The sequence below is a fragment of the Parus major genome, chromosome 2, assembly GCF_001522545.3.
Source record: "Parus major isolate Abel chromosome 2, Parus_major1.1, whole genome shotgun sequence".
Classification (NCBI taxonomy): domain Eukaryota; kingdom Metazoa; phylum Chordata; class Aves; order Passeriformes; family Paridae; genus Parus; species Parus major.
Window position 1 is genome coordinate 15,822,204 of NC_031769.1, and position 20,687 is coordinate 15,842,890.

The 20,687-nt window shown below is 39.6% G+C and overlaps 1 protein-coding gene and 1 non-coding gene across 2 annotated transcripts; one reads left to right on the forward strand and one right to left on the reverse strand.

Annotated features, from left to right (window-relative positions):
- Positions 1–648: 648 nt before the first annotated feature.
- TRNAN-GUU lies at positions 649–722 on the forward strand. Its single transcript has one exon. It is a non-coding gene; the product is annotated as a tRNA-Asn (tRNA).
- A 4,096-nt stretch (positions 723–4,818) lies between these two features.
- On the reverse strand, positions 4,819–19,025 carry RAB18 (RAB18, member RAS oncogene family). Its single transcript, XM_015619128.3, has 7 exons — positions 18,881–19,025; positions 16,280–16,335; positions 11,183–11,244; positions 9,336–9,408; positions 7,715–7,833; positions 7,568–7,634; positions 4,819–6,094 (listed from the first exon to the last, which is right to left on the reverse strand). Exons 1-7 carry the CDS (start codon positions 18,946–18,948, stop codon positions 5,916–5,918), a joined length of 624 nt encoding a protein of 207 aa, XP_015474614.1. The 5' UTR covers positions 18,949–19,025; the 3' UTR covers positions 4,819–5,915.
- Between the last annotated feature and the right edge of the window lie 1,662 nt (positions 19,026–20,687).

Consider the following 20,687-nt stretch of genomic DNA (forward strand, 5'->3'; position numbering starts at 1 on the left):
CAGCAATACACAAGGGCACACAGAGCAGGAGGCTCCACCTATTCCTGGCTGACAAATGACAGTAAAAAATGCATATGCCCATTAGCATTGATAACATCCTGTTTCTTTGCAGTATGAAGCTTAAAAATGCAAGTTTCATCATGAAATCTTCCCTGTTCATTAAGACCTGCCCACCAGCTCTCTCACCTCTAATCCCCAATTCTCAGCTGCAATAAGAATTCTGCAGTCAGTAAGTCTGATGTCTCACAATCCATGTTCTGAAGCACACGTTTTGCTTTAATTGCATTAACATACAATTAACAAGCCACATAGGTTTTCAGACTTCTTATAGCTAAATTTCCAGAAGGACAAAAAGCACAAGAAACAGTGCGATGAACCACTAGCAAATTGCATGACACCACCCCAAGACCTCCGCTCCTGAGAGAGGTAAGCAGTGAGGAACAGCTATTTCAAAAGAATCTCATCTTTCACTCCCCACAGGAGGTAAGAGCATTTCTTCCCCCTGTATTCTGATACAATAGCACGTCAGGTTTGCTGCAGCAGTGTGCCTGCAGCATCGCTCTGGCATTGTTCAGCACACGCAGGCACCACCAGCAGCACTTATTGAACAGTCAGGAATTCAGCTCCTCGGGGAAGTGCAACCCATCAGTCTCTGTGGCGCAATCGGAGAGCGCGTTCGGCTGTTAACTGAAAGGTTGGTGGTTCGAGCCCACCCAGGGACGGAGGAGATCCCTTTTATGGGCCAAAAAGAACCTCAGTAAGGGAATTCCAAGTCCTGTCCCAGGGAAGGAAAAACCAGAGGCATCAGTACATGCTGTGGCCACCCCAGCAGCTTCACAGAAATGGACTTGTCACTATGGCACTTTGCTGGCTTGTGGTCACTCAGTGTCTGTCAGAACCCCCAGGTCCATTTCTGGGGAAAGCTCAACTCTTCAAAGAATATTCTGAGTTGGAACATACCCAAAAGGTTCACCAAAGTCCAACTCCTGCCCTGCACAGGGCAGCCCCAAGAGTCACACCACATACCTGAGAGTATTGTCCAAACACTTCTTGAACTCTGTCAAGCTCAGTGCTGTGACCACAGCCCTGGGGGCCTGTTCCAGTGTCCAGCCACAGTCTGGGTGAAGAAGCTTTTTCTATTATCCAACCTAAACCTCTCCTGACAAGTTTATACCAGCCCCTCAGGTTCCCTCCATCTTGCTTCCATAAGCATCCTTACTCTTGTTCTTCTGGATGACACCTGTCCACAGGCTTAGCATGCATCAATCTTCCTTATATCTAACCTGAACTAAAATAATTATGTCTAAAGCTGAATTTCAAGAGATGATAGATAATCCCTGATATAAACTGTTTATACATTTTTGTACTTTATTAAATTGTATTAATAAAGTATTGTTAGCTATATGAAATATACTTAGTATACCATGCATTATGATAGTTTCTGTTTTGTGTACCAAATGGATTACACATTATTAAAACTGTCTTCACAGTTTGGGGGCTGCTACTGCTCTTCCCTGAACCCCAGTTCACAGCTTCACTCCTAATCCTAAGTAGCTACATCTGGACCTTCTCATTACTGTTAAAGAACAAGTTCCATGCTGTCAGCATCTGGATAGTCACATTCCTCAGAAAGTCCAGCCTGACAAGCATTAAGAACTGGGAACCAGGCACTCTGTCAAAAGGATCCAAGCAGACTTATGACCAGATGCTAGTAAATCCAGAGCTGATGATACACAGAAAACACTAGAATAGTTTCCTTCCAATCATGATTTGACACTTCTATTTTAAAACTCTTCTGAGGTTGTTTTAAACTTCTAAAATAAAGAACTAGAGCCCAGAAATTCTAGAGGTTGACTGAGAATTTTGCTATCATTGTACATAAAATGTGCATAGATGTTACAGAAACTGGGAGCATGAGAAAAAGAAATATTTACTCACTGTGACCATTTTCACTCTAACAGAAAGGACCAGATGTTACTCAGGCACAAGGATAAGGACAAAACTTCCACTGCATTATTTCAATCACAGGACATATGCATGCAGTGGTTTGAAAACACATCTTCGCAGTTCTTTGCTCATATAAAACTTCGTAAGTTTTTAATTAAGGTGCCACAGGTACTCACAAAGGGTGTAGAAACAAAAAAAAACAAACTTGGAAGTTTTAATGGAGAGCTTCTCTCTTTCTTTTCTCCCACTGCTGGACAGCAGCCAGGAAAAACACCTTATATTTTGTCCCTCAAGGCTCAACTAGGTGTGAAATGTATGTAGTGATTTGTCTGGCAACATGAAAAAGTCCTGCTCATGCCAGTGTTGCTTATTGATGCTTTCATCAATAAAGCATTACTAAGACATCAGTAAAGCATGCAGGACAGCAAGACACAAACCTGCCACAGGGGCTTTGGGTAGGATGGATGCAGCACCATGACCACTTGCATCAATCCTCCAGTAGCTACGTAACAGTAACTTGTACTGATCACAACACAGGCTGCCCAAGTTTTGTAAGGGTTTGAAAACATATATCAGTTAAGCCTCAAAACACAGAATGACTGCACCAACTACCAGGCAAAATTAGAGGGGTTATTGTAGCTCACTATACATCAGGTGTGGTAGTTTGGCTACCACAGTTTTGACTTTTGGCTCAGAAGATTCTAGGTTTGGCTCCTGGCTGGCTTGCTGCAAACTGGCAAATCTAAACTACTACATCAGGTTACTGGCAAACAAGGGAACTAAGAAGGAATCATACAGAGCAGTTATCACTGAGATACACAATGGCAGCAAGACCACTGTGCCCTGAAGTTCTGCCATGGCTGATGAGGCAGTCACTGTTATTGTCTGGGGACTCACTGAACTCTCATTTTCATTTAGTTAAGACTTACTTTGAGCCAGCTGTTGATCTCATTATTGCAGCAGGAGAACAGGAAAAGTGATGCTGTAGTTTGGACAAAAGCCCTACTAGCAGTAAAAATCCCAGCATCTTGAAACCTTCATCAGAAGCCTGCCCCACCTCCCTTTTTAAAACAGCAGCAGAAGAAATACAAGACAAAACCATAACAACACTTAACAGTATTCTCAAGTGTAAATTTAAGAAGATGCAAGTGCTGTGCCATATTCTTTCAGGCTAGTGTAAAGCCTACAAAAAACACCTGCCAGGCCTGAGTACTAAACTGCTAATCAGTACTTTACTGACTAGAGTAAATGAACTGGAAGCAACTTCAGTTTTAACAGCCTTTCACAATCACGGATTTCTTAGTTACCTCATTGTGGTTTAATGCCTTAGTGCATAAAAATCCCTGCCATGGCAAGGACACGTTCTCATTACTTGATGAAGAGCAAACAGCTCTCTCCATTATCCCTCTGCCACCTACTGAGGTAGGCTGAAGGACCTCTTGCATATACTTCTCTGGATGCAATACACCCACTATTCTACAAATAGGTCTACATCAGTTTTGGGCAGAGCTCAAACCACTACTAGCTTGTAGTAGTTTCAGATACACTTGTATTACTGTAAAATACAACGGTGCATGTGCACTTAGAGACAACCCGGCCTACAAAGAGGGAAAAAAACCTGGGAAGCATGGGAACAGGTTTATTTGAAACACGGTAGCTCCACAACCCATCCCCCCATTAAAAAAAAAAAGGTGAAAGAATTAAAACATGCAGCACAGTAACTGTTGCTACATTTTCTTTAACAAATACTGAAAGCACAGGAACGCAGCTTTCCCCTGCAGAGCTTCTTGACAGAGCAATGATGAAAAGACGTGACACTCTAGGAAAAACATTCCTCAGAGACATAACATGCTTAAAAGATGAAGACAAAAAAGCTAGCTGCAAGTCAATTAGAAAACATCTACTTAAAAAAAAAAATCCCTAACTGCTCTCAGTCTCACTACTTATGCTGTTTCAGAATACTTCTCTCCCAGAAATATTTTGCAGTGCAATAAGGAATAAATGACTTAATTCTTTGGCAGAACAATACCCACTATTCAGAGTGCGTCCTGCCATTCCCTCCTTCTGACAAAAGCTGTCAGATCTGGCAAAAGCACAAAAAAAAGACGAATCCAGGTCCTGTGATAAAAGGCCCTTCTGGGAGAAACTAAAAGTGAAGTCTCTTCTAAGCATAGGGATGCACCCAAACTCGGGTGGAAACAAATACAGAAATAAATTACAAGCATCTGCCAGCATTATGATACTTGCCAAGTATTGTTGACAAAATTGACAGTAAGTTATTCAGTTTTAATTCACCTACAACTTTCCTCCGCTGTGAGTCTACAAAAGCCAAAATTCTTTGACCTCAGTGCTAAAAAACATGATTTGCTCAGCCCACATACTCTGCATGCAACAGTAACGCAAATCTAAGATTTTAATATCATGTTTATGTAAATTTAATGTTAATTACATTTACATATTTAAATTATGCTACTACATTAACAATACTAGATACAGTATTTAGAAAAAATAAACTAGCATGGTTACGTCTTCAAATTTTGGTAGTTTTCTATCAAGTATAAAACAGAATAGAAAACAAAGTTTCCACGTGACGAAGAAAGTGTATTTAAGCAGCCAAGACCTGTTGCAAAACACAGATCATGTATGCTGACATTTAAACAAAACCTTGCAGTAACAAAAGATGCTGTCCAGTCACTATACTTAAAAGAAACTGCCTAATAGTTCATTTACTGACTGCACTATAGTGATTATTTAAGAAAATCACACAGAACAGCATCTTTGTCTTGTCCTTTAGAAATAATCTGTATGTATGAAATGACCTCATTTAAACCATATGCACTAGAAAATATAGAACTCTGCAATAGAAAGAGGTTAAAAAAGTTGAATACTGTGGAAAAAAATTTATTAAGTCTATACAAGTCTTCTGAAACAAACCATTGGCTTTGATACAGTAAATTCAAGTGAATACTCATTGCAATATTATTTTTTCATACAGAGATCAAGAAGCCCTATAGCTTCCCATTTAGTGTCTGTGACAGAAGTTTTATTTCTGAATAAGTAGCTGCACAAAGCAGACGTGATAAGAGATCTCACAGTCACAGTGAGCTACAGTTGAGATAAACTTATATTACAAACATTTCAGAAAATTAGGAATCCATACTGAAGTGTGGCAAATTGATTCACAATGAAAGAACAATAACATCACTCAGACCCCTTGCCAACAATGAAGACTTTCTGCAGCAAGTCAAGAGCAGACCATCATAAAAACCTAGAGTGCAAGAGTACCACAAATTTAGTATATAAATATCACAGGATTAAAACTCCAGTTAAGCCATCAACTGAAGTGATGATTAAAAGGAAAACATGGCATCTCCCAGCTTTGCAAAGGAAGCTTTCAAAGCATCTCTTCAAGAAAGTGCTGATGCCAACTAGGGCTTGTGCCAATTTGTGTTTTAGACTGCACTGCTGAAAGACAAAATTTTTAGCAGATTTGTCTAAGAATTGTATAATCCTGCTGCTTTTAATACCTTAAAAAAAGCATTTACTAGAAGAGATGAAATGTAACATTTATAGCTCATACTGTTTCCAATATCTGTGCACACTATATAGTTCTATAATTTCAACAGAATTTAAAAATAAGACAAAGAGCAGACAATGCAGTATTTGTTAGATGGATTTGTTTAGAATAGTTACACAATTAATGTATACAGTTGTAAAATTTTAGTGCATTTGTTCTTGCACATTATTTATGCTACTTATAAAAACTTGAAGATTGCAAATTGGGCATGCTTACCATAACATTTTTAAACTGGGAAAGCTGCAGAACATTTTTTCTACAAGTGTTCACTGCCATGATACAAAACAAATATGTGCAAACTGCAAGGTCCCTAAAAATAGCATTTAATGACTTTATGTACAGAAAGATGTAACTATCTGTTTAAATATGCAAAGAATAAGCTTCCCAAAGTTTATAACATAGAACAATATCCACCACATGCTCCTCCTCCTCCATATCCTTCTTCCTTGTTTGATAACTTTACGCCTCTGTTTTGGCTTTCACTCTCCCACAGTCCAGGAGTCTGAATGATTTTTTCAACAAGTTCTTCAAAGGCACACTGCACACCATCACATGTTTTTGCACTTGCCTCTAGAGAAGGGACACAAAAAGTCAAATGTTAGCATAACTTCTGGTAACTTGTTTAATATTTGTCTTTCAGTTAAGTTTCAGCCTACAACAGACTTAAAACTTCTACAACCTACTTACATAGCAATGCCAAAATTGGCAACTATGTGGATTTGTCACCACACAGGTAGCATCTCAAAGTATTTTTAATAGAAGAGCTTTCAAGCTGAACTTCACCACAACATATGGAGACAGCTACAGCTTAGCTTTATTTTTTTGTGGAAAGCACTCCAGTAAGAAAAATTTGGATATTTATCTGAAAAACCTGGTTGCTGTTCTATATTTCAGTTATGCACATTAATTATAACTCTAGTACCACCAGACCATATAAATCAAGGATCCATACTGCAGGATTCTGGGTGAGACTCCATATTAAAACTCATCTGATAAAAAACAGTAAGGGATCTCATTCCTTTGGCACTTAGCATAACTCTAGGTAATTTCACTCAGGATCCTTTCTTCGGCTAAGAAATCTGCCCACAGGTTATGTTATGAGAACAACAGACACCATCAGAAATTGTTCAGTTCCACAAGGGCTTGCCCTGTTCATCTATGCAGCCATGAAGATACTTAACATATGTAGTATGCACATATATACATATATATATTTATGCACATTTATAGTCTAATTTTCATTTCATTTTCATCTTCCATGCACTTAGTAGCTTCTGCCTCAACTTTGAACTTTTATTTCCATATCTGACACTAGCTAAAAAAGAAACACAGCAGGACACTAAACAAAAGTAAGTCTTCAGTCAGAGATAAAGTCTACAAGAATGAATGAGTACATGTCAATGAACTGCTTTGCTCTGGAATGATCCTGTAAAATAATGTCTTCTGATCCTGAGGTGAAACACATAAACAGACGCATAAAGAGTGACTTCAACACCCATTTTTTAATTTATCGTTACATGGCTTTGCCTACAAAATCCACTTCATTTTAGAGCAAGATGAGAGCAATATATTAGCTCCTCTCATATCTATGTCATTATTCAATCCCACCCACCATTTTTAAGTTAATTATATACCTACCTATTTTTACATCCCAGTTCTAATACAGATTTCTCTCTCAGGTACCAGCTATTTTGCTATACTGAAGGCTGGCCAATAGCAGCAGTTTTCCCTCTTTCATTTTGCTTCTGTTATTAATTTAGTAAGTCAGCTGGGAAAAGAAATCAGACAAAACCCCAAACCAGGTTTCATCAAGCTACAGATGCCCTTCATCCTCATGAATTTCTACATAATCATTCACAGTTAGAACAGATATGTGGACATGGGCAAAATTTTAAAAAACAGGAATAGCCGTTATCTTTGTGCCCAGTGCAAGTGAGAAATATCATTAATTGGACTGCTCACATTAAGACTCTCAATCCTACAGAAGTGGTACTTTTCCTTATGTACCAAAAATCAAGATCTCTGCAAATATCTATAACATACCTATGAACAACATGGAATGTTTTCTTGCAAATTTGAGGCCTTCATTTCTGTCAACTTCACGGTTTTCCTATAATAAAACAAAGCATTAATGATCCTTATTAACAAAATACACCACCAGATTACTTATGGCAGTTGAATTTGGTTTACCTTATCAATCTTGTTTCCAACTAACATTTGTACTATGTCATTCCTTGTGCAGTATGTTTCCAACTCATTTAACCAGTTATCCAGCTTGACAAAAGTATCTCTTCTTGTGACATCATAAACTGAAAGATATTAGTGATATTATTCCACAATATTTTTCCAAAAATTATAGCTTACATTACAAAAGGAGCAAAAATGATGGCTTTTTGAATCAGAAAACTGAAGGAGTTCTAAGGATTCAAATTTACCTTCTATATGAACAACTGGCAAAAAGTAGGACATCCACCAGCTCAAATCACTGATGCAGAATAATTTCAACCACCTACGGTTCTCAGACTAATCCTTGATACATTCTAGTTTACAAGCTAGAGACTATCATTCTCCAAGGAATTCTACACTAGCAGATCCCTCATGTAGGATACCTAAAATCACTATACAACAGCTATGCAAAGAGGATGGCACAACCTTCAGTAGTGAAGCTATGAAAGTGGCTTTTTCCTTTGCTTTTTCCCTTTCCTTTTTTCACATCCCATGTGCAGACAGGCATAAACAGCTTCTTTCAATCTAATCTGTAACTTGGCTTGGATGAACAACCTTATTTTTTTAGAAGACAGGTAACAGAGGTACTGAATAAAATGGGAGAGCAAATCTCAACAGCAGAACATTCTGCCTCCCAAACAGTACTTGTTTACAGTTGGTAAACTGCCACAGTAAGTGGCAGGTTCAGTGCAACTATGGGACTTGACACAACATGTGTCAACAGTACCTTCCTATACCAGGAAGATAATGCAAAACACAACTTGGGAAACTTATCAGGTCACATGGCAGATGTTATTCCACGTTAAACAATTTAACTAGACACAATAGCTTTGCAAGATTCTCTAAAGTCAGAAACAACGTCAAGAAAATTAAATGTACATCCCTTACTTTAGTCAGCTCCTCACTTCTAGCAGTGATTCTGCTTCAGTGAGTTCTGAAGCAGAACTTCAGAGCTCAGTGCCTAGCAAACAGACCTCCATAAACCAAGAAAAACCACAAATGAGACTTGCCTGTGAAGCTGAAATTATGTGTTTTGCTTGGGTTTCTCACACACACAGCTTGGTGCTTTCTACATGCCCACCTGGTCTTTTCTAAGTAATTCTGACTGCAACATTCCATCAGTTGGGAAACAAATAACAAAAAACCTCAGCCAGATCCCACACTGTTTATATTACTAATTTCACTGGGAAAAAAGCAACAGGCATAAGAAAAAGAAAAAACTGTATCACACTGATACAGAGAGACCACACAGAGGAGAATATCTGTTCACTCTGCACTTAGTAAACACAGGCAAAAATAAAAAGCAATAAATAAACAAATTCATGACAGCACAAGGACAACAGCTCCAAGCTATCTGTTCAGATAGCAGTAGCTTTAATTGTCATTCAAAAATCAGAGGTTCTCAAGCCAATCAGACTGACTACATGAGAAAGAGCTTGAGACACCAAGATGCTTTAATATGAGTTGTTCAACACAAAGGTATTTAATATCAATTAGATAATATATAAAGGCTATAGAAGTTTGTGTAACTCCAATGCATGAGAAAGCCACAAATATTTGAACTAGCATGCAAAGATATACTTACCTAGGATAACACCTTGTGCACCTCTGTAGTAACTGGGGGTTAATGTTCTGAACCGCTCCTGACCTGCAGTATCCTAATAAATGATTCAGAAAGTTCCATTATTCAGAATTTGAGTAGAATGCAGTTTAGCTTTCAGGCATTCTATTTCTAATGAAGATAAAAACTAAGATTTAAACTACAGCCCACTAGCAGATTAGCTGAGTTTATTCCATCCCCTGCTGTTTTACTACACATTGAGATTTTATATAGTCTGTCCTGGGAAACACTGAACTATTAGATGTAGTATGTAACTAGATTATATAACAGTAAGATGGCCATTTCTGCAAATGCATTTGATCTGCAGCTAGTACTGCAGCAACCAGCAAGAAAGCAGCATAGCTGAAATGCTAAGATTTTCTAACAAGCATCACAGCCCATGACAACAAAACCAGTTCCTTCACTTCAATCATTTGGTCCAATTAAATTTGATTGCGTATCTGGGTAAATGCACTAACATGCTATAACAGCAGAAGAAGGAGTAAGTCAGAGGTTTTTCCAGTTTTAAGGAGGGTTTACACCCTAAAATTTAAAGAGTCAATAGCTTTGGAATAAGAAAACCAAACCCACCAAAATTAGAATGCTGTTTTCTTATCAGAGATTAAATTACAGTGCACACTCATTGAAGACTTGATGCACAGAATATTTAAACAACTTTATTCAATTTACCCAGGTTAGAAGTGACACATGAAACACTGTAGATTCCCTGACAAAGAACCTTGGGTAAGCAAACTGGATTTCAACATTCTACAAGCCATTCAGTCAATGTCACGCATCTAAAACTGGTTTTGTGTCATGATGCACCTTCACAAGCTTTTCTTTTCCAGTTTACCTCAGGATTATTTCTATTTTCCAAAATGAAAGAAAATAAACTCTAACTTACCATTCTTTTTTCTGCTATCAGTCTGGTTTTCTTCCTGTATGCTGTTTTTATTTTCTGTCAAGCTATTGCATTTACTTTCCTTGTCAAACTCATTTATTTCACTGATGATTACTGCTGTAACTAAGACCTAAGTTGTGCCTTAGTGAGGTAAGAAGCACCTCCAAGCTACAGAAACACTGCAATACACATTTCACATTCTACTGCTACTTCCCAAGGAAACAAAAGTCTCTGATATCTTGCTTATATGAGAAACAAGTTTTAATCTTTCTTGGCACAAGTAGACACAACTGTGTCTGACTTCACAAAAATGTGCTTCGAGTCACATAAGTGTGGAGGCTGGTTCACACGATGGAGAGTATTTTTTAAAAGCTTGGAAGTACTGTTTCTTCACTTGCTGCAATGGAAGTTCTACTTTTAACTGGAGCAGAAGTTGAACACTAAAGCTATGATTACAAACACTGCCCCTCTCTCCTTGAAATGCATCTGCTACAAACAATTCTGATATTGAGCCTATATAAGCCTTTGTATGATGGCTATGAAGTTAAGACAAAAAATGTGTTTAAAGAGGTAACATGAGCATGCAACTGTAATTCTTAAACTATCAATACACAGCCTCAATGTTATAGGCAAAATTTTATAAAGAAGTGCACCTTTCTACTGATTTAATACCATTTAATTCCTCCTTTTCTCTACTTCTATCCCAAACAGACCTGTAATTAGTACTGCAGAAGCTCACAGGCAGCAGAACTACCCTATCAGCCAGTTGTCCCCACAGCTCACTGCACCTGCTGAATGCTGCAGTATTACCTCCCACTTCTCTAAATCACCTTCATATTAACAGAAGAGGATTCTATACAAACTATATATTATAGAAACCCTAGCTATTCCTATAGCAAAGCAACACATGAAGGACTTAGGAGAGACTTACCCATATTGCCAGCTTAGCTTTGTTTCCATCAACTGAAATAGTTTTCACCTTGAAGTCCACACCTAGAGGAGGAAAGATATTTTAGTTCTTCAGACATATTACTGCTATTTTTGAAAAAGAAAATAAAGAGAAATGGAAAAAATAAAATCAAACTCAAAAAAAACTTTTGCAAAAGCCTAACTTTTAAGCCATTGACTCGAAATATTTTATGGAAGTAAGGCAAATACTATACCTCTTGTATTGAGCATATATTCCAGGACAAATTTTCAAGTTTGTAATTCAAATGGATTAACTTTCTACTCATTACTCACAAATGTTCTCCAAACAGACAACAAGGTAATGGTTCTGCTGCTCAGTCATCTACCCCAACATGTAACAAAATTCTTCCCTGTTCGTGTGTCCTCCACCCCCAGGAACTAGCAGCCTATCAATTGCTCAAGGACAAGATGCACAAAGCTTTGTGCAAGCTGCTCAAGATGCTCAGACCAAGCAGAGCAACATGTTACTTTCTGCAAATTTAAAGAATATAGTGACACACGTGTGTTTGAAAGGCTCAGCACAGTTATCCATTGTGTTTTAATTTAACACTTAGGTTACAATTAGCAAGTAACTAACTAGAAATACGCTTCAAGTATTTTTGGATCAACTTCTACTTCCCACCGGGAAGCAGCTCTAAAATGAAGTAGCAGAATGGAAAGTTGATACTTCTATAAGACCAACTTTCAAGCACAGCAACGTTTTTGTACTTGGAATTACAATGTAAATCATCACACTCCCTAACAGAAAATGAATTTAACTATTCTAATACAAAATGAGTAGAGCCTCAGGATGAGTGTGCTGCACTTACATTCCTGAATTAATTGCAGATTACATACAAATAAAAACAGCTGCAAAAACACATTCAACTTAAAGTCACGAAGGATATATAGGATGATTAAAAAAACTGCATATTATAAGCAGATTTAAACTTCAGTTGCCCTGAACTTCAAAAGACCATTGTTTCAAAAAAGATAAACACATTTTTTATTCCACTGTTTCACAGCTTCAGCACATTGAAGCATTCCCTGAAGTGTCAGGTGTTTTGCAGACAACATTCTGCACTGGAAGAAGCCTGTACTCTCTTTCAAGCAAAATTTTCCCAAAGTACACCAACTTCTGTAGTAACTGAACGGAACTTAGTTAGGGACTTCTAGTCCCTAACTTAGCAGGAATATAATACTCAATATCATGCACCAGAATGGTACATTATTCTGCAGTTATGTTCACATAGAAAAGAACAGCCATTATTAACTGTATTTTAAACATCAATTCTTAGAACTTTACCTAGTTCACAGAAGACTGCTATGCTAGCAATTTGACACAATTTGACCCTAGAGAACATTCTGTTCTGTCTCCTTTTCAGCACTCAGCAGTAACTTTCAGACTAACAGAATCTCTTTCTTCCAATGTAATTGCATGTTTCTTCCCCTGAACTCCAAAAATCCCCACCTGCAGTTCAGTCATCAAGTCCAACAGTTCACAGTGCACTCTTTTAGCCATTAGTCTGGCACCAAAACCTGTAACTGCAGATATTACAAGTCTATTGGACACTTAACATGACAAATTCAAATATCTCATAATAATTTCAAGAAAGAAAACTTTCTTTGTTAAGACAAACATATTATATGCATTCTGAATCCCCAATTTCCTTCTCCCATTGAGTAAACAGATTCAGTATCTTGTGCCTACACAGTTCAGCATTTGCATTTAACAAAAATGGATATATACACCTTTATGTTACCCTTGCTGCAGGTTTAAAATTCACTTTAAATTCTGCAAGAGCAATGCAAGTACAATAAGAAACTAAAATAGTGACTAAACCCTATGCATTAAAATTACTGTTGAAAAGCAAAAGTGTGAAAATAATAACACATCAAAATATATCCTTTAAAGTGATTGAGGCATGTAAAATAGAATTCTAACAAAGGAGCTTAACACATATAAAAGCCAATTAACAAAAAGAAAACTTTTAAATACTTGAGTTTTTGGTTGCCAAGTAGAAAAAATCTAAGGATCAAGAAAATCTTGTTGAATTGAACAAACAGGGTACTTACACTTCCTAAAATCAACAGTGAAATACAGACATGTTAGTGTGACAGGTATCAGTTCTGACCTTGCAAGAATGATGTATCTACCCTTGACAGCAGACAGCTGACAGTGCTTTCCAGCACACCTTGGAAGGCAGCCAGAAACAAGACAGCACTACTAGACCGTACTCCTGTGTGTTAACACTCCCTGTCTCAGCACTACACACTAACATGCTATGGACTTACAATCTACAAAAAGCAGCTCTGTCACTGATACTGCTCTCACATTCAGGCCAGTAATGCCACACTGTATTTATAGGAAGTGCACAATTAGTTACAGTTTAGTATTTGTGTTGTAGGTAAGTGACAAATTGGACTGCTTAGGAGTTTGAGGATTCCAAATGCAAGGAAAGCTAAAAAGTTAAGAGACATCAGATCTGTGCAATACATCATTTGCAAAATACAGAGTGCACTGAACACTTATCTAGAATCAAACAAAGAGCCAAGCAAGTGAAGACAAGCATGAGCAGTAAGGACAACAGAAAATACTGGGGTACACGTAGTCTGGTAAGACTCATGTTATGAAGCCAAACAAACAAGCCAGCCTCAAGAGAATACAAGGACAGGTAATCTGCTCGGTTAAAGAAAACATGTTTAATCCAAATGAAGCTACCAAAGCTGAACTATTTGCCAAAAGCAGCTTATTCTTGGAAGAATATCACAGGATTTTAACTAAGTTCTGAAGAATTACCCACATGAAACAATTGTTCAGTTTCTTTTAAATTGCAACCAATATGTCTGTGCAATCTATGAAGGTAAAGATGTCTCAAGAGGTCATCACAGGGGACCAGTTGTGCTGCTGTCAAGGTTTTCCTCAGTAGCGTAGATTTGTGTGCAGTTCTTGCTATATCTTAACACTAAACCAACTAAAATTCTCCTCGCTTTCTAATCCAAATTAAAAAAATATAGTCACGTTAGCCAGTTCAGTAGTCAGTATGTAGATGACATTGAAAGAAGGCATTATTTATAGTCTGTTCATTTTGAAAAAGCACCATACTCTTCTGTTTCAACAGGAAAGGCTCTAAATCTTCTGCTTCTGTCCTTCTGACTCCTAACTCAAAACAAAATAGTGTTTAATTAGCACAAAAAGAACTCTGAGCCAAGACTCACAGAAAGTGTTTTAAAATTTCACCATCCTGAAATTGGCATCTAGGGTCTGTGTTCACACAGCACAATAGTTATCTCTAGGAACTCACTCCAACTGTTTTATGAACAATAAATCATGCCCTGAATTTAAAGCTGACATTTTGCTTCTTAGAAATACATTCACCAGAAAAGTGGCAATGCTACTGGACAGTAGTTTAAAAAGAAAAACAAGAAAATATGCAATAACCTAGATGCTGCCCTCTTCTAGTTAAGTGGTCAAAAAAATGAACCCACTATCCCCTAGGAGTGCCCCACACACCATGCTGGGGTCACAGCAGCTCTGCTGCACAGCACTACCTCAAATATAAGCTAGATTGGCCTACACCAGCATTTGCTCAGATTAGTCAGTCTCTATAAACTGACTTTTCCTACCAAATGATCACATTCATTCCAGATTAGTATATTTGTTTCAGAACTCTATCTGAAGTAATGCTTACATGGAGCACTCCTCCTCATTCACATCAGAAATAGAGCTGAGTAGGATCTGCCAGCAGTAAACCTTGAATTGTTGCTATTTAACAACCAGTGATTAGCCACCACACATGCTGTTGTGCATTTTGACAAACCCAAAGAATTACTCCAGGAAATAATTCCTTTGTTTCTCAAACAGCACACTGATGCCAATTCTTGGCACAGAAAAAATCAGCAGAATGAAAAAAAAGAAACCACACCATTAAAAACAAACAAAAAGCCCTCAAACAATAAAAGATGCCCACTCAGAGACTGAACTACTCTCTTGATATCCAAAACATCATGAAAGCTGAAGTAGCTAGTCTGCTAACTGGCTTGCATGGTTGACATATCAAGAAAGTAACAGGACCTGAAGTACATACAGTGCCAAAATTATTAGATTAGAATTCAAGATTGCCATCTTCACCATGTGATCTATTTCATTCCTGCTTCCCTCCACGCCATCCTCCCTCATAAACTGAGGTGCGGCTACTTGCACAACTTCATTTTTTACACACAGTGGAATGAACAAAAATAGGCCATGTTCCTTCCCTTGGCTTCTCAGTGCTTTATATGAAATAGCATTCCTGAATCTTATTAACATTAATGAAAAAATAAATCTATTTATTTATTTCTTAATAAATCAGACAGAGCTCGTTTTGCTTACCAACAGCTGAACTCAAAAAAAAAAACTTATATAAGCTCTTAGACAGAACTGTTCCTACAGAGAAAGTAAAAAATGCAACTGAAGTGATGGCATGGAACAGTATCTCAATTTTCCATAATTTCAGTTATTACTTTGGCAGAGAGTTGCATCACACTCTTAGAAGTTCCATTTTGTTTCCTTTGAGAACCAATCTACTTAGTGTAGCCTGGATTCTGGGTCACTCTCCCCCAGCACAACTGACCCATGCTGGTAGGTATAATACCAGCACAGCAATGACACGTCACTGTCTTTTTCCCCAGCAGCCCTAGATTCTTGGCTCTCTTCCACTTTTCTCAGGAGTCTAGCTGCCAAGGAACTGATTGCTAAGTAGAAGAAAAAGAGACACATTGTAATTTCCTCCCTACAGAGGAAAAGCAGAAGCCAGGCAGAGGCCAGTGCACTCAAGTATTGGCAGAAGTTGGAAGAGTTAACAGTACCTGCATATAGCTACCAAGTATCATATTACACAGACACAAGGCCTGGACAGCAATATTACTGGGCAAAAACCTGACAGCTATCTTGCACAAATAAATCAGTGGGACAGTAGTAGTGCTTACAGAAAGGCAAACCCGTCTGAACTTCACTACACGTTAGACAAGTCTGAACAAACCACAATTTTACACTGAAAATGTTATCTGTTTTTCTAAGGTAGTATCAGCACACACTTACCAATCGTTGCTGCAAGTTCTGGGTCAAATGTATCATCTGTGAACCGCAGCAGAAGGCTGATAGGGAAAAATGAAAAATAAGAGATACTATTATTGCAGCTTATCCATACCTTGCTGGAAGACAATAAATTACAAGTTTGAAAGGAACAGCAAGATCACATAGTGAAATAAACTCACCTCTGAAGAAGAGAAAATGTAAAAAAAAAAAAAAAAGTCCATGGAAAGAATACAGCAGATGTGCTCTGCTACCTGAGCCCATATTTCTTCTCTGCATGTATTACCAAGAATATCTCTTTCAAAACAAAGTACCACACAAGTTGTCAAATCAGTGGCCTGAACAGTCATGTGTGCTGCTTTGCAAAGCATTTTACTTCAACCATATTCTATTTTTCTTTTTTCAGAATTCAGTACAAAAGTTTTGTATTTCTTGTTTTGTTTTAATATTGCTTCACACAGTATTTCTGTAAGCTTGAGAAATAAATTCCAAGTCAGTTTTTCATCCCAGAAATAAATCCTTGAATTGAGCACACAGGGGAACAGCAAGGACAACAGCCATCAGAAATAAAGACACAGAAGCTGAAGAGCAGAAATAGCTCCTCAATGTTTTATGATTTTGTATTTCTTTTGTATATAATGACTCATGCACACAACCTTTCTCCCTATCTTGATGAATGTGTTTGCTACCAATAGAAAAAGTTACAACTAAGATTTAACAGCACATCACACCTTAGCACTTCAGGGTCCCTCAAAGAAGTGGCCCATAATGCCACTTTTTTTTGTGAGAGACAAAGGTTCTGAGCATGCAGTTTCTAAAAATCAACAGTCTTATGCATCTGTGGCAAGTGCATATGGCAGGCAGCTGTTTGCTATGACCACAGCTTCTACTCATTTCCAGGATAGAGAAACAAAACAAAGCCTTATTTACTTTTTGGTCCTCCCCACCACCCTGTTCTTTTCTCCTCTTTTTGCATGTGAATTTAGAAGTCAAGGGCTTTTTAGCATTGGACAGAGTCCTGCATTGACAAAAACAGTGACCACTGAAATGCCTTTATTTCAATGAGGATGAGTGACAACTCCAAGTTAATCACAGACCAACGTTTCTTCTCTCCTTACTCCAAAACCTTAATAACCAAATGGTAGGCTTATTTATCAAAGAATAATTTAAAAATAGTAATTTTTAAAAAATCACTGCACACAGGTTTTACCAGTACCTTCCGATGGTTGTATAGGGATGCTATTTAAGAGCAGCTATTTTTAGTTACAACCAATACTAGTTTCATTCAGAACAGAGAAATTATGGAACCCTTATACTGCTACAAGAATAAAACCATCATTTTACCACTGCTGCATGCCAAGCCCAGCCAACTTCTACCTTTTTTTCTTATGTAGCTATAATCCTCTACAAAGCACAGCACCCTCATAGGAACCATGTTTAAGACAGCATTTGTTTAGAAGTCAGGACTTCAACCACTTACTCCACCATGCTAATACCTGTTTAACATCTGAACTTTCTTAGTCAACCAATAGGTAAGAGACACAGATCTAGGAACAATTAAGTTCCTGAACATGAACAACTGCACTGTTCTCGTTTAACAGCATTTTTGTTCCCACATAATGTCTCTTTTACCAAGCTTTCTGATGTAAAGAAACATGTATATAAATAGGTATGCAAAACCACTGTGTGCTTTATCTGCCCCAGGAAAAATTCTTCCATATGGCCACTCATATATATGAGATGACCTCAACTAAATGAAATTTGCTCAGATCATGTCTGTCACTAGGGGCCAACTGTACTAATTACCACTTCAGTAGCAAACTCAGATGAGTAACTGACAGACTTTTAACAAATATGGGCGCTTTTTTTCCTAATTAGCAACTTGTATGTAATTTAGGTTCATGACAGAGGACACATATTATTGGCATAAAAATATCAAATATAAAATTAGATTTTGTATCTCACACCTTTTAGCAAGATCTATGTTACTATCAAAAAAAGTTTTAAAAAAACGAAAACAAAAAGCCCCATATAAATGAAACCCCAACTCCTTAGAGCTGGGAGATACAGCTTAGCCAAAGCCGTGAATACGGCAGGAAAGAAAAAATGAAGCTCAAAGTACTAGATAAAGCCTGTAATTAGCACAAAAACCACAACTGTTAGAACTACTTTACTGCGTCCCCGTGCTCTCCCGCACACACCCAATGCTGGGTCACTTGTGACTCTGCATATAGCTATTACAGACTAGACATTAACCCCAAAGCGCTACGGAGATGTACAAGGGCACCTATTTCCCCACGACGCAACGCTGCCCCGGGCACAGGGCGGCCCGGGTGACCCTGGGCAGCCTGACAGAACCCCCGCTCCATCTGTTTGCAGCTGAGCCTGGCAGACACCAGCGCGGGGCCGGCGGCTGCGGGAGGCTGTGGAGGAGGGGGGGAAACTCTTGCCCGCCGGAGGGCTGGCCGGGAAGGGGCGAGGAGCTCCCCCCGCGGGCCCGGCCCTGCGGGGCGCAGGCCGCGCCCAGACGGCGCTGTCCGACAAGGGGCCTAGGCCGAAGCCGGCCGACCAGGAGAGGCTGTGGAGGGCTGGCAGGCGCCCCCTCACCTGGACTTGCCGACGCCGCTCTCGCCGATGATGAGGATCTTCAGGGTGGTCAACACGTCCTCGTCCATCCCGGCAGCGCCCCCGGACCGACCCCGACCGCCCGACGCTCCGTGCGCAGCTGCGGCGGCGGCGCTGCGCCTGCGCGGGGCCGCCCGCGGTTTGTTTACAGCGGGCGGGGCGCGCCTGCGCGGGGCCCGCGGCGGGGGGAGCGCGGAGCGCCCCGGCTGCGACCTGAGGGGAGCGGGGCGGCCGGCGGAGTTTGCAGCCGCTGCCGGTGTCAGAATCCAGGGCCCTGGGGAGAAAAGAGGCTAGATAAAATGGCAGCGAGCTATTAGACATTGGAATGGGCTGCCCGGGGAGGTGGTGGAGTCCCCGCCCCTGGAGGTGTTTAAGGAAAGACTGGACGTGGCATGCGGTGTGGTATCGGTCATCGGTTGGACTCGATGAGCTCAGAGGTCTTTTCAAAGCTCGCTGATTCTGTGGTTGCTTGCGGCACACTAAGGCAGCCGGCCAGCGCCCGGTGCGGGAGCAGCGCCAGCTGCGGCCTCCCGCGGGGAGCAGCTGGTCCGGAGCCTGCCACCAAAACATGGGCTCGTTTGGGGACAAACCAACACTGGAGGCCAGTGGTACGTGGCACCACGTGCTTTTCTACCAGCATCTTACATTCTCTGTTAAAAGCCAAAAAAGTTTCGTTTTTTTTTAAAACTGATTCCTATGAGAAGGTCTCTTTGTAACCAATTCAGCTAACCTGCTATTATGGCTTGAAACCTACCTCAGGCCGTGTGTAAACAAGTGCAACTCTTCTAAAATTAACAGAGTATATGTCAGATGTGAGCCTGAGCTGCCTCAACCAGTGTAGTCCTTGGCTCAGCTGGGCAGCCCCTGGGCAGGCCAGAGACTGACTTCATCAAATATAAACAAGTTCAGGCTCTTCCATAATCACATCAGTCAGTCACACAACCAGTCACTGTAAAAGAAGAGATCAGGCCATGTCAGCAGTTTGCACAAGATAGGTGCACTTGTGAGGCCATCACGGTCTCTGTCAGAATGATGGCTGCAGAGGGCACAGCTCTCCAGCAGAGCCCTGACTGCCTTCACCTGAGTTCCAGGGTCAACACAGAAACTGTTCTCTTGTGTTTTTGTGGTAAACCTCTCTGTTGCCTGGCTTCTTCCACTTTCAGGATCTGGTCTCCTGACTCTTTTACCTCAGAAAAATGAGTCCCAGGATGTGTACAATAACAGCAATTATCCTATTAAACTATGGAAACATATTCTATAAGTAAATGTGCAAACGCCTGGCTGTGTTTACAACAGCACTGTGCCTGTTTGTAATGAATAGTCTAAAATTTGTTGAAGGTGTCACAGTTTTTGTAGTTTGGATTGTGCTTCGCAGTCATACAAGAAAGCAGAATGTACCCTCTAGTTTTTGTTGAAGTGTACAGGAACTGCAGGGTCTTAGCATGGATCAGGATGAGGAATTGAATTTGAAAAGAGCAGAGTATTCCACTAAGGCTACTGAATCTCTTGAAGTCAGAGAGTATTTGTATTCTGGGATTTGATTTTTTTCCCACTGCAGCCATAGAATTAAACTATTCAGTGTGGCTATTAGTCCTGATTGCAGAAACAGCAATGGGTCAAGGGAGCTAAGCTGCCAGCACTGCTTTGTTTTGCATGAGCTCTGAAATTTATGGTGGGAGAATGTCCCCTTAACTACCTGGCTGTCCTATCTCTTTCTACCATCACAAGTGAAAACAGGCCTTAAAAGGTATAGGTTTTCTTTAGGCTGTCTAGGTACACACAGGTCTCA